The sequence below is a fragment of the Lichenostomus cassidix genome, chromosome 2, assembly GCF_008360975.1.
Source record: "Lichenostomus cassidix isolate B80296 chromosome 2, HeHo_3.0, whole genome shotgun sequence".
Classification (NCBI taxonomy): domain Eukaryota; kingdom Metazoa; phylum Chordata; class Aves; order Passeriformes; family Meliphagidae; genus Lichenostomus; species Lichenostomus cassidix.
Window position 1 is genome coordinate 32,999,979 of NC_139482.1, and position 14,045 is coordinate 33,014,023.

General features: G+C 41.3%; 1 protein-coding gene across 5 annotated transcripts in view; it reads left to right on the top strand.

The window, feature by feature from the left end:
- The window catches only part of SNX10 (sorting nexin 10), a 35,918-nt gene extending 32,275 nt beyond the window's left edge, over positions 1-3,643 (top strand). For all 5 annotated transcript variants that reach the window (XM_085050970.1, XM_085050967.1, XM_085050971.1 and 2 more), the window contains 2 exons: positions 786-1,001; positions 1,443-3,643. In XM_085050970.1, the coding sequence (XP_084907096.1) occupies positions 786-1,001; positions 1,443-1,521 (295 nt within the window). In that variant the 3' untranslated portion in view covers positions 1,522-3,643. The remainder of the gene's footprint in view (positions 1-785; positions 1,002-1,442) is intronic.
- Positions 3,644-14,045: the final 10,402 nt, after the last annotated feature.

Genomic DNA, 14,045 nt, shown 5'->3' on the forward strand with positions numbered 1-14,045 from the left:
CTTTCTGTGTTACTGGAATGTACTGTATTTTGTTTATTCTCATGTGACATAGGTAAATACTCTGTGCTAAATTTATTTGGAGACGTAATTTAAAATGTATACAAACCAAATTTTAAAACTGATTTTTAAAGATAATAGCTGGAATGAAATAAAATTTAGGAGTTCCTGAAAACTGTCTGCAAGTAAATTAAAGTCAGCATTTGGTATTAACATTTTCATTCTAGCTTAAATATATGCATATTTCTAACAATGTAAATAATTTTGGCTACTGTTGGCTTAGTTGTTGACAGGCATTCCAAAGTCCTGGTGTTGCACGTGTATGATGAAGTCTGTTCTGCCTTTGCACTGTCTCTCCACACACTTCTTTACTCTGCCATACAAATCAGTGACTTGTAATTTTAATAAAAGTTTAGCTATTTAAAAAAAAAAGAGACCAAATTTTTGTAAGAGTATATGCCTCCAACTGCCTAAAAATCATTAATTGATCCATGTGGTAATAGCAGATGGTTAAATGGAAGAAATGTCCTTGAAGTTATTCTAATAGCAGATGTGCCTAACTATTAGCTTCATGTTTTTACTCACCTAAAATTCCAAATAATGTAATAAGAAAGTAACACACACCTAATCATTTTAATATGTTCATTGCCTTCTGTTACTGATTTAGGATTCATCTGAAAACTTTAAAAGCAGGACATCACTTAGAACTTGTTCTGGGAAAACACTTTGGAATATATGCGTGTACGTGCAGGTTCTATATAAACATTAGCCTTTTTTTCTTTTTTCAGAATCCTACAAGATGTGTTACTGCTTTCGGATAGTAGGCTTCACCTCTTCTTACAGACTCAGCTAAGCCCAGAAGATATGGAGGCCTGTGTGTCTGGACAAACCAAATACTCTGTTGCTGATGCGATTCACAGTTTCGCCTCTCTGAACAGACGTTTTCCTATAGAAGACGAAGAGAGAAAAAAAGGAAAAAACGATGCAGACTCTGATTCAGAGAGGTGATTTTTGTATATCCTTACTTTCTGAGATTATATATCCATACATACACACGCACATGCTTCACTTTTTTGTTGATGTAATACTAAGATAATGAAAAAATTAATTGACTGAGATTTTATTGAGCTGTGACAGCTCATCATAGAAGTCTTCACACACACCTCCACACTGAATTAATGAATGCAGTAGAAATTCAATTATCTGCATTCTGATTATGTGAATTTCATTTAGTCAGACTTGAATTATTCGCGTTTAAATTATCTTGCTAAAAAAATATCCAACTGCACTCCAAATGGCTAATTAAAAGTCCAAATTTCCTGTCTCTCTTTGTGACTGGAGATAATTAAAGTTCTCCTCTGTTACTCAGGCTTTGAGTGTGTTGTGAAAACCAATTTCCTCCTTTTATTTTTTTTTTTTCCTCCCCCCCTCTCCCCTTTCTGCAGTTCATCCTCCGGGCTCGGACCTAGTGATGACAGCATTTCATGTGGATGTAAAGCAAGCCCAGCTTCTGAAGAATCATGAAAAATAATTCCTGCATTGTTATCTTAAGGACAATACAGAGCAGTTTCTGCTTTGTTTGCTGGTTACGTGTACCACACAAACAAGGCTCTCTGGTAACATGTACCTAAAAGACCCATCGTTAATGCAACCATATGTCCTTACAAAATATTCAAAACAGACCTTGATACTACCTTTTTGGTGATTTTTTTTAATGTATCTTGATGCACGTCTACATGTTACCTATTTATAGTTTTGTGACTCTTAAAATCTCAGTATTGGGTATGTCATGCTTGTCTGACATACATGGCAGTTAAAATATTTCCCTCAGTGAGTGCATGTCTCGGATCTGAAAAATAAAGATAACTTAATTCCTCAGCTTAAAAGTTGGAATATCATAGCAAACATATTCAAAGCATCTTCTAGTAATTTGCATCAGAGAAGTTTCATCTTTAGAAGTCATTTGACATTGGTTATGAAATTACACACCACACCAAGGTACTCACTTTTTAAAGTAGCTCAGCAACATCAGCAAAACAACACTCGTACAAACTATATGCTGCTGACAATTTGAGATATAAATACATCTTCCTCTGGTCCTTCTGTAATGTTTATGGAAACACTGGTTTTATCACGTGTAAGTACTGAAGGCAGAAATTCTTGAGCATGGTTGCTTAGAAGTTTAGAAATATAAATAAAAATTACATAATTTCTAGGCTTGCTGGAGATTCTCAGTTCCCAGGGAATTACGGATACTCATTCCCAGCGAAAATCTTGGATGAGGTCCATTGAAACCAATGGCTGAATTTTGCATTGACCTTGCAAGGGCCAGGATTTCATCCGACATGTTTAACTTTAGGCTTATATTTGAAGATGGTGGTAGTTCAGTGGCTGTTTTAGTTCAGCAGCTGAAACAGGGAGTATCTCCCTCTCTGAGATGATGATAATCACATAGCTGTAACACCCTGCATGGATGTGGCCCTCTCCACTCTCTGTGAGGAGCAGGAGCTGCTGATTTCATTGTTGCTGTAGTTAACACGTTGGAATATTGACTTTTTCACAAACAAAAGGCAGGCTTGAACACAACTTCTTAACCACCAACACTTATTTTGATTAAACGTCAGTTTTGCTCTTTATTGTTCGCAGCAGCTGCGTAATGTCTTGTCCCAGATTCTGTCAAAGGAATATGTTTCACTGTGGTGTTGTATTTATATTTGACATTTAACTGCTATTAAAAAGAGCTAGGGGGTCTGATCACCCTAGCAAAGCTCCCATTAACTTCAGTGCGGTAGTTACCGGCCTAGAAATGGATATAAACACATGCCTTTTTTTTTTTTTTAAGAATTCTGTGGTTACTTTCAGAGAAGGAACATTTTAAATGTGTGAATTACAGAAACAATAGATTATTAAATAGACAGCTAGTAAGGGGTAGCATAAACATGTGTGGGCATGCTTTTTTAAAGCATCCAGCTGGGAATCTGTGTAATTTTAGAAACAGGTTTTAATAGCCTGAGAATAGTATCTCTTAGGTAACTACTTTGGGCCACTGTATTTTGTTGATGGTAGCACTTTGTAAGATAAATGTCTGTGTTTCTTTTTGCTCAGTCTTACTGAATTGCACAAATGTATCTATTTACCATCACAGCTTGTGTGTGAGTTAGCAGCAATGCTATTTTTAATGTAAAAGTGATAACATTTAATTAAAGCAACAAGTTATCAATAAAAGTAGCTTAAAAATAGCTATTATTGCCAGGCAGAGATTTTGATTACGTGATTTTTTTTTCTGGGTTTTTGTTTTGTTTTGTTTTTAAGTTTGCACATTACAAAAACAAATCATTTAGCAAATTTATTTCAAAGATGGGAAAGATAAAACCAAAAACTGGAATAATGTTGAGAAGGATATCAATGTTTTTATTTAACACAGTGTAGGTTTTTCTTTTGTTTTAAAAGATTGAGCTAAACTCTTGAAGCACTTTACAGTTCTGGCTTACTAACACATCCCCAGTACCTGACAAAAATTATGGAAACATAAGGTTTGGAGAGCCTTTGTGGCTGATTTTATATTTTAATTCTAGGAGCTTATCAGTATGCCAGCAAGTGTTTTCCAAATGAAGATGTTTTTGAAATAAATATTTGTTTTCTAATAGCTCTATTGTTGTTCTGTTATTTTCTTCATCATCCTGTTAAAAAATTCTAAGACTACTACAGCTTTCTTCTCAGCTTTGACAGAAATTTGTTTAAATATTTACCTTTTCAATGTTATTTGTATAGCTAGTTACTGGAATTTTTCTTAATTATGGGGGAGGGAAAGTACTCCATAATCTCTAGTATGTCTTCTTCTGGTAGCAGCTGTATATAGTCACATATAAAGGCTTTAAGGCATTTTGTTTCATTGGAATATTAAATGTAACCGTTACAAATGTAATTTTAAAAATAAAGTTAATACTTTTTGTTACTTCCAATGATATAGTAATTTTTCAGCACTATGACATATAGTTTGATCAGTTGATCACTGGTATTTTGATTCTCATTTTTTAGTTTTGAATAATGCTGACATTTCCTGCTAGTTTTTTTTTTAAACAGGATAATACCTAATTTATAAATTAGTAGTAATCAGATTACATTATATCTAATTGCAATAATTCTGCACTCAAAAGCTTTTCTTCTTCTTTTGCTTATAACTTTATATTCTCATTTTTATGATGATTTCTTAAAAGCTTTTAAGTAATTAAATAAAACAAGTTACTACTTTCTAGCTCATGTTTAAACCTGACAGTGAGGTTTCCTTTATTTCAATATCAATATCCTAATCACTTTATGACTTACCATGTGCAATTTACTCTTCAATTATTTCTGTAATGTGTGTATATGTATAAAATATATGCATACACATATGTATAGTATATATATGTGTAGGTATATATACTTAATATATATACACACACACTGTTGTGTTTGGGTTTTCTCTTCTTTGCATTTTCTACAAAAAGAATAGCAAAGAAACTCCAGAAAGATGGTGTATTTGGAATGAAAATTGTTGTTAACATTGCAGTGTATTTCTGTAAGCACTGAGGAAAATTTATACTCTAAATCCCGCACTGTATAACAATGCAAACTTCAGCGTCCATGTCTTTTTTTTTTTGGACAGGTGACATACTGAATTTATTTTCCAGACGAATATTTAAATTTTATATAGTTATTATTAATTATTAAAACACAGTGTCTGTGACTTGCTCTGTTGTACACGGTATGGATAAGAAGAATAAACCTTGCATGGTCCTGTAATTGCAGGATTAGGCTTGGGGCTAAGGAGCGGGGGCTTTTTTACCTTTCTTCCCTAGCTTTTACAAGGTTACAAAAATGTAAATAATTGTTTCCAGTCTCAGGCTGATCCTTTTCACAAAAGGCCTGAACGCTTTAGAAAAGACACAGTTATTGTCTGCTTCGGAGTTAAAAATACGTTGTAACGGGTTAAGGCGTTTCCTTGCCTTCTGGAACAAAACATCCTTAGAAATTAATTCCAGTGGCCTTGTCGGACAGCTATCTGTGGCCTTTGGGCTCGCTTTGACTTGCGGGGTGTCCGTGGAAGCTCCGCGCAGCGGCTGCGGGTGCGTGTGCTCCCGCCGGAGCGGCCCGGCAGGCGGCAGAGGCAGCGCCGGCTGCCCGCGGGCTCCACCGCCGCCGCTACGAGCGGCGAGCGCGGCGGAGGACTTGAAAAACGGGGAGAGGGGGGAAAAAAGCAAAACGAACGGAGGGAAAAAGCGGAAAGGAAGGCAGCATCCCAGATCGCGCTCCCCGCTGCGCCCCGGCCCGGCCCTTCGTCGCGCCCTGCCCTGCCTTGCCCCGGGGCCGCGGAGCGGAGCGGGCGAGAGCCTTACCTGGGGCCGCCGCGCTCTCCGCCCCGCTCCGCCCCGCGCCGCTGCTCAGGGAGCGGGGCCGCCCAGCCTTCATCCGGTAACTCGTGGCAACCGCAGCCCATGGCAACGGCGAGGGGGAGCCGGGGCGGGGGCGGCCGCCCGCGCTGTCGCAGCGCTCCCTCCCTCCCTCCCTCTCTCCCTCCCTCCCTCCCTCCCTCCCTCCGTCCCACCGCCCCGCGGAAGGAGGGCGGCAGCTCCCGCTCCGCCCCGCTCCGCTCTCTCCGCTCCGCGCCCCGCCAGGGGGCGCTGTGCGCCAGCGTGAGGCGCCGCCGGGTGGGGCGGGGCGGGCCGGGGAGGGGCGGGCGCGGCCCCGTGCCGGGAGCGCGCTCAAGCCCGCGCGGGTCTCCGCGGGGGCGGCCGCACGTTTTTTGGTTATTTCTGGGTTTTCCTGCTGCCCACCGGCTCCCTCCATCCCTGAGCCCCTATCGCAGCAGCGCAGCTCCTCAACCCGGCGCTGGGGATGGGGCGCAGCCGGCGCAGGGGGAATACACCTGCTGCCCCACGGGCAGGCCCCCGCCGCCCCCACGGCTCCGCCGTATTTTGAAAATACACCTTACTATTTGTTTATTTATTTATTTATATTTTTATACAAAAGCATCTGGGGCCCGCCGCGTGACATTTTCCGGCCTCGGTGGCAGCAGGCTGCTCTTAAATGGAGGCCTTTCTGCGTAGCAGCAAGAGCCAAAAGGCCTTGTGTCACCCAGTTATGTAAGACACAATCTCGCCTGAAAATGCACAATGAATCGGGAAGGATTTATGTAATTAATTGACCAGTCTTAACCTGTTATCGTGATGTAAGGAATTTGGAACTCATTAATTTGGGCCCTGACAGATTTCATATTAGAGCTGGCAAATATGGATTGAGCCTCTTATTCTTGTAGCAGCTGGAATTTCCGTGACAGTGAGGATTAGTGAAGAAGACCTATTGCTCAAGTCAAACTGCCTCTTTTGTAATCAGCAGCCCTGCTCTGCATTAAAGAGGCAAAGGAAAAGAGAAAAAAAAAATACACAGAGAAAAAAAAAAAGAGGGAAATGTATTCATATATGGGGCAGAGCAAGGGAGGGAGAAGAGGGATGTATCCTGGACAGCACGGGCACCAGAGTGGGGTTTTCCCAGCTCTGTGGCAATGAAAAGGCCACAAAGGCAGCCCTGGGGCAATGGAAAGGGAAAGTGCCTGGAGGAGTCTGTACCATCACCATGGGCCTTGTCTCTTGAGCAGACCTTCAGATGGACTCTCCCAGGAGCCACTGAGCACTTGGGGTCGCAGTGTCAGAGGTTCTGGGAACAGGGTCTGGGCTGCCAAGAAATGGAGGGACTTAGGAAAAGAAGGATTTGGGTTCTGATCCTGGGGAAGGCAGGACTGGGAGGTACCTGTCTTTCAGTCTGGACTGTGACACCCTCCCCCATGGGGAAAAAGATGCTCAGGGTGGGTAAGAACTAGGTCCAAGGACAAGGACAGGCCTGCATGCAGCTATAGCAAGGGTGACTGCACATGATATGCCTCAACTTCCCCCAAGAGTAAGAAAAGTCCCTTTAGTCTGCTGGTTTGTGACAACCTCTCAGTTAGGTTTTTCATGATGCCTGGCTGGGGAGTGCCCTCATCCCATTATCATTTCTTGGCATTGATGTAGTAGTAATAACATTGAGTGCAGTCTGTATGGAAACAGTCTAGGAGCTTATATTTTCTCTCCTGGCAACCTGTTAATGACTGCCCTGGTAGTGAATACAGTTGTTAGCAATGACATTAAAAGGCTTTCATGAGGCATCATCATATTTCTACATGCTAAGTGTTTACCTACTCTTGTGATAAATGTCATGCAGAGATGGAGGAGCATTTTTCCTTTTCTCATTTTTTCCTTGCTTTATGCCATTTGGTAGTTGAACATTTCCCCCTTCACGATTGTTTAGATCCACCATTTGCTGCTGTGAGGAGAAGGGAAAAGTCGTAAAACAGGGGTATAGGCAGATGAAAAATAAAATACAAATAATAAGGCCAATGTGGCTGAAATTCTCTGGACATCTTTGACCTTGTGCATGTTGGCTTTGATGTCCATAATTGTGTTGCGGTGATTAATGAATCCTGGCACTAAAGTGTGAGTATTCAGTCCTAAATTTGGGCCAAAAATCTGGATCATAGCTTTGATCTCCTTGATGTAAAAATAATAATAATTAAAAAAAAAACCCAGACCAATAGATTGCAAAATCTTCGCACATATCAACTATCTCATATTTTCCTAAAGGTAGGGAATAATTTATCTTTTGTGACGGTACACCCAACTCAACCATCATCTCACTCAGTTTATCTTTGCTTTTCTCATGATCAGGAGCAGCAAACCATCTAGGTACTGCTGCAGCTATAGGTTTTGTTCAAATGTTCCTCTTGTTAAAATTTTGAACAGGCATAGCTAATTTCCATGTTAAATGTGCCAGCATTTGTCTGAATTTAGAATTATTTCAGACAGAAAAAAAATATTAAAGTTTAAATTGATACTGTAATTACAAGTATTTGCACATTCTTTGGTTTCTTCCCATGGTTCTATTTTAAATATGCATGAGTGGTAGAATTTTCCTGTGATACGCATGATTTTGAGTGCTTGCAAAATTACTACTAGTGTCTGCTCCTTTTTTTTTTTGGCTTGTAGATAAGAAAACACTCATCAGATTAGATGAATATTTTGTCAGATTCTTAGACTATTTTTATTCTGTGATGGTTAATCAGAAAGCAAGGAAAAAACTGTACAGAAAAAAACCCCATAGTTAAGCCTTCTGAACAAAATTATTTTTGCTTCAGATATTTTGTAACTTACAACAATAACAGAGGACTGTTTTAGTTTTTGCGCAAATACTAAATACAAATTTCACAGTAAAAGTGGTTAAGACATACAAAGCACTGATTCAGATGAAGTCAATGGTAAAAACTTTGTGCTGCATGTGCTGGGGGTTAAAAAATTCTGTTTTCTGCATAGCCCTGAGATTAAAAACTACATTCATGTTTGAACCAATAGGTGGCCTTTCTGAATGTGTTATAGTAAATTTTTTCTTGAAAACAGAAAAATGTCTGCTTTGAAATACAGTCATTTTCAAATACAGTGATTTTGTTTCTTTTGTTTCTGAAAGACAATAGATAGATGAACTTCTGGATTTATTTCCTATTTTTGGTGTACTTCTGTTAAGTCATGAGTCTTCCTAGGATCAAAGAATGGATTGGGTTGGACGGGACATTAATGTTCCTACCCCCCTGCCATAGGAAGGGATGCCTTCCACTAGACCAGGTTGTTCAAAGCCCCGTCCAACCTAGCCTTGAGCACTTCCAGGGATGAGTTGTCAACAACTTCTCTGGACAACCTGTTCCAGTGTTTCACCAACCTCACAGTAAAGAATATCTTCCTAATGTCTAATCTTAACACACACTCTTTCAGTTTCATGATCAATAATAGTGATGATAAAGTGGACTATAGAGTCTATAATTTCTTTTTTCATGTTCATGCTTTCAAAATGCCATATATTTCCAGTTTCTAAGACCTCTCATAAGTTCTTATTTCCTGTTATTTCACAGTTAATGAAAACTCTTTCAAAAGAACAGTATCCTGTTGTGCTTTGGAAAGGGAGAATTTGTGATTTTTCTGAAGTCCCTCCTCTGAGCCAAGAGTCAGAAATCTTGATTCTGTTTTATTTCCTATATAAGCAACACATTCTTAAATGGTTTCTGCAAGGAAAAGGCAGTCAGCAGCCATAGATGGCCAAGCCTCTTAAAAACCTGGGTCAGATGAGGATGTTAAAAACCTGAAAATACAGCCCTGAGTTCTTCATGACACTGCTCACTTAGGCCTGGATGACATATTTTAGCAGCTCATTCTCTGACCTATGCATTTCTGAACACATGTTTATTTTATGGAGTTGGTTGGTTTTTTCTAAATTTTGGGCTTGTGTTTTTACCCCTCAGTGGGGATAAAAACAGCCAGTGTAGGGCAGCAGATTCAGTCACAGGACCCACTGGTTTGACCTTATTCTTATTTTTCTTGAAGGCAATGGCTGTCAGGTAGTAACATAGAACTTGGTCTGGACCCAGCACTCATCCCATGAAATTAGGCTTGAATTAGAATCTTTAATGTGGAACAGTTCACCCACAATGTTCAGGGCTCCTGTGTTCCCATTTGTGTTTGCACACCACTTTTTACTTTTGATGGTCATCTGAGGGCTCTGTATGTTGAATTATGAGACTGAGGCACCAAAAGTGTGGGGAGAGCTTTTCTTAGATGCTAATACTGACCTAGGGAGTTTGGTTCCTAAACAAATTTAGTTGTTCTGACTCACTCCCTGAAGAAGCCCATCACTCCCCTGCTGTGCAAGAGCCTTGGGAGACCTGGTCCTGGGACAGAAAGTAACCACATGAATATGCACCTTGGGACAGTAGTACTTAGCCCCAAGTACTTAGCCCCAAAACTTCCAACTTTGTTGGAAGAGTAACTTGCTTATATAAGATAGCTTATTCTTTTTTTTTTTTTTCCCCAAAAATGCCCTCTAAATGCTGTTTAAATGAATCTTGTATTTTATTACTATTTCTTGCTCTCTAACAGCCACAAGACTCTTGCTGCTTCTAATGATCTAAGGCATTGGGAGAGGAGGTGGGATGTGAGTTTCTGTCCATAAAAATGCTGCCAATTTGGTTGCACATAAAAAGAAGTCAAAAAAAAAATTTGAGTTTTGCTGGGAAATCAACGTCCACCTTGGCACCAGAGTCCACACATCATGGGTTGGATATAGGAAGTTAATAATTTGTCTGTGTTTATGATAAAGCTTTCCTGTCCAGAGTCTCAAAGCCTTTTGCAAGGAGGAATTAATTCAGCCTTACAATAAACAGGATCTACTATTTTACAGCTGAGGAAACTGAAGAACAGTGAGATGACCACAATGAAGTACAGGGCATCTCTCTCTTATGAGGGAGGAACAGTGTTCCTCCTGCTGCTGGGCTCCACTGCAGTACCTGCTGGGAGGGACAAAGTGCCACTCTCCTTGTGAGAATCTCACCCCAGCCATCAGCACAAAGCACTCCGAAGAGGTAGCACAGGGGTCCCAGTTTTTGATGTTTGATTTGAAACACCTGAAAGGGAGTTGCTTTTTGCTTCCCAGCACTGTGCACTCTGGCACTTGGAAACCAAACTGCCTCAGACATCTATTGCATTTGAAAATTTTGGGCTAATTACCTTTTGAGTTGCGGCCTTCGTAACAGAGATTTATGTCTATTTTGGAAAAAGAGAGTTACTCACTCTGCTCACTAATTAAAGAAAGACGAGGTGAGAAGAGAGAGGTAATTAGGGAACCTTGTTTAGCTTGGTTAAATAAGCACCACTGACAGGATTTTCTCTGAAGGACACTTGCAGAAATGCTGTGGTCTTGTTGATATTAGATGATGTTATCATTGGAACTGGACTGAAGGAAGCAGAGCTGATGTTGACTAAAAAGTGTAGGAAAGATTGATTTTGGCCAGATCTTTCAGTCTTTACTTATCTATCCATGACACTAGTTACTAAAACTATTTGGGGCTGCTAGCATGAGTAAAGACCATTGGTGGGAGTGAGCACTGCAAACTTCCTTCTCCAAAGTTGCCTGTTCAGCTGATTTCAGCAGACCTCCTCTCCATGTAAATTTATTTTGCTGGTGGGATGTATGACCTGGCCTTTCATAAGTAGAAACAATTCTCAAAAATTGACATAAAATACAAGCATTATAGGTAAATATAATTTTCTAGATTACAACAACCCATTTAATTAAATCCAAGCAGCATTTTTCAAGGTTCATATTTTGCTTTTTGACAAGATATTTTTTCTTGCGGTGGTGACAGAGACACTTCACCAGAATGCTCTGCAAGCTTATCCTCAATTCGGTATTGTTTGTACAAAGTGACGATGACTTCTGAGCAGCAGATGAAGACTGTGCCAAGGACAGGGCATTGTGCTGTTCCTGGAGTTTTACTGGCTCTTCCCTCCCACTTTGTTCCTTACTAATCACAATAGCTTCCTACAACACACTTATCAGGGCAGGCCACTGCCCATAAATAAGAGAGTTTTTGTCCTTTCCAAAAGCCAGAAGCACAATGTTATCTTTCCTCTTTCCCACAGAAGAGAGCCATTAGGAAATTCCTTGGTTTAGTTTGTCCCTCCTTGTTCCTGGATTATGTTGGAGCCATTGTAAAAAGATGAGGCTTACGTTTCCTTCTGAAGATGGCAAACTCATTGATGCTTTGGATTGATGAGCTGAATGTTCCCTGATGCATTGCATCCTGTAAGGAGAAGAGTATTCTGGGCTACATCAGGGCTTAGGAGTCCACAAGGAATTTTGCTGGTCTGAGAACTGAGTGCTTGGTATTTTTCTGGGTGCAACACAAGGAATCAGAGATCTGAATGTAAAATCTAGTGAAACATGACTTGTGGAGACAGAACATGGCAGTGGTGGTGATGTGCTTGCACTAATTCAGAACCATCAACCTTAGCACTACCGGAAATTTCTTTGAAGGCAGGACCCAAATTCCCCTGTGGGAACAACTCAAGAAGGAGACCTTAAAGATTTGGCTTTGAAAAGTTAATTGCTTTTCCTAAAAAAGGTTCCTCTGGCAGTTCTCAGTTTCTCTGTCTGCCATAGCAGGGAGGGCAGAGGGGCCTCTGGCTAAGGCTCTCCAGATACTGCAAGGGCTGTGGGTAGTGTCACAGGAATGTCAGCAGCCGGAGAGTCACCTCACTTGCTCATTCTGTGGTTTTTTATATGGTTTTGCCTTGCCTCAATTTCCCCCCAGAAAATGGTGCATTGAAGCCTGCTGAGAAACATATGCTGAACTCTGCCACTTGAATGCATGATGGGTTGCAGCTCCCCTGATAGATCTGAGGAGGTCAAGCTTCCCTCTCAGGCAGGTATTAATACTGTGCACATGCAGAAACTGTACAGACAGATAAAAGATTTTGCTTCTCACAAGTCACAGATTAACAACCAAACCATCCTCACTTACAGAAGTCATCCCTTGGGGTCAGAAGAACCATTTGTGTTAGCAAGAAAGGTGAGGCCTCCCAAGATGTGCCAAAATGATCCTGAGATGAAATTGCTCCACTCTTCCCGGGAGGGCCCACAGAATCTCGCGGGGTCGGCTCCATAAATTGTGTGTTGTTCAGGGCAAGGACCTTGCCCTCCGATTTGTCTGGGAAGAATGTGTTCTGTGCACCATACCACAAATAATAAATAACTGCTTTGGCTGCTGGGTGGGCTTGGGATTATGAGTCAATTCTCCCTCCTGATTCATTTCTTGTTCCGAGATACCAGCAATGCAGTTTTACTGGAGTATGTCAGTGTTGGTGTTAGTCCCCTGCTCTTCTCTTGCTCACAGTTAGGCAACTGTCATCTCCTGTCTGCAGCATACTTTACAGCACTGAGGAAGAATATTAATAAGATTTCCAAAAGGCTCGCTGCCACTTTTGGTGGAAAGGCTTCCTGCAAGGAATGTGCAGCAAAGCTCCCAGGAGACAGATAGAGAAAACCCTCCCACCAAGAAGAGCTGGTGTCATCCAATTTCATTGTCTCTGTGTCACCACAGCACCCCTGTGACTGACACATAGCTCTGTGCTGCTCTAGCTTGTGCTGCTCAATGTAATTTCCTTGGTTGAACATCTTTATTTTAGAATTGTAACAAGATATTAACTAGTTTCCCTTTGCCTAACTGTTGGCTGTTTGCTGTTTAAATAATAATCTCTTTCCGGCTCAGGTCAACTAGACTTTTGCTTTTGCCATTTGATTTTGCATCACATTTAAAAAGCAACCAGCCTTATATGCCATATTTCCAAGCAGGTTAAGGATTCAGGGTCTCAACAGTTTATGTGACCAGGAAACCAGAAATACCCCTTGTCAGTGAGTAACAAACCCATGTAGTCCAGCAGTCAATAAAAGAAGGCAGACGCAGAGAAGCCAAATATTAGGCAATGAGGCCTGCAGTTTACTTAGATGTGTTTCTTCTGGGGGAGCTGGCAGAAGTTTGTGTAATCATGAAATTGCTAGAAGAGCCCTCTGAAAAGCAGTGGGCAGCCCCATTGTGTTTCTTAGCTGTGTCTCACTTGCTGCCATTGCATCTAAGCTGGTGCTGGGAGGTCCTGCATGTGGCCACCCCTGCCCTGCTCCAGTGGGATACTCTGTGGCGCCACTGCCCCTTGCTAGGGGACACCTTCCTTTCCATGGGCAGCTCTGGCAGGGTGCAGCTCTGCCAGAGGCACCTTGTCAGGGTGTGCCTCCCATCAGCAATCATGGGACAGGCTGCCTTTACCAGGTCTGCTCCTGAGAACACCCCTTAAATGCAATCTGGGCATCCCCAGTAAGTCTGTGAACATAAGCAGGCTTGTTTTCTGAATTAAGGGATAAAGCACAAAGAAAGAGGGCTTTTAATGCAGAAAACCCCATAATGTTGGTCTTTTAAGAGCTCCAATTAGATGGCTGGCAACCTCAAGCCAATCCAGCAGCTGCATTTGTAGGTCTTGACCTTTGTTATTTTTATCTTCTTTGGATTCAGAGAGACAACTCTTAAATGGAATTAGGAGTCTGTGAGCTGGCTCTGTATTTTTAAGTGGATGTTCATCAGCTTGACCAAAAGATTGCCT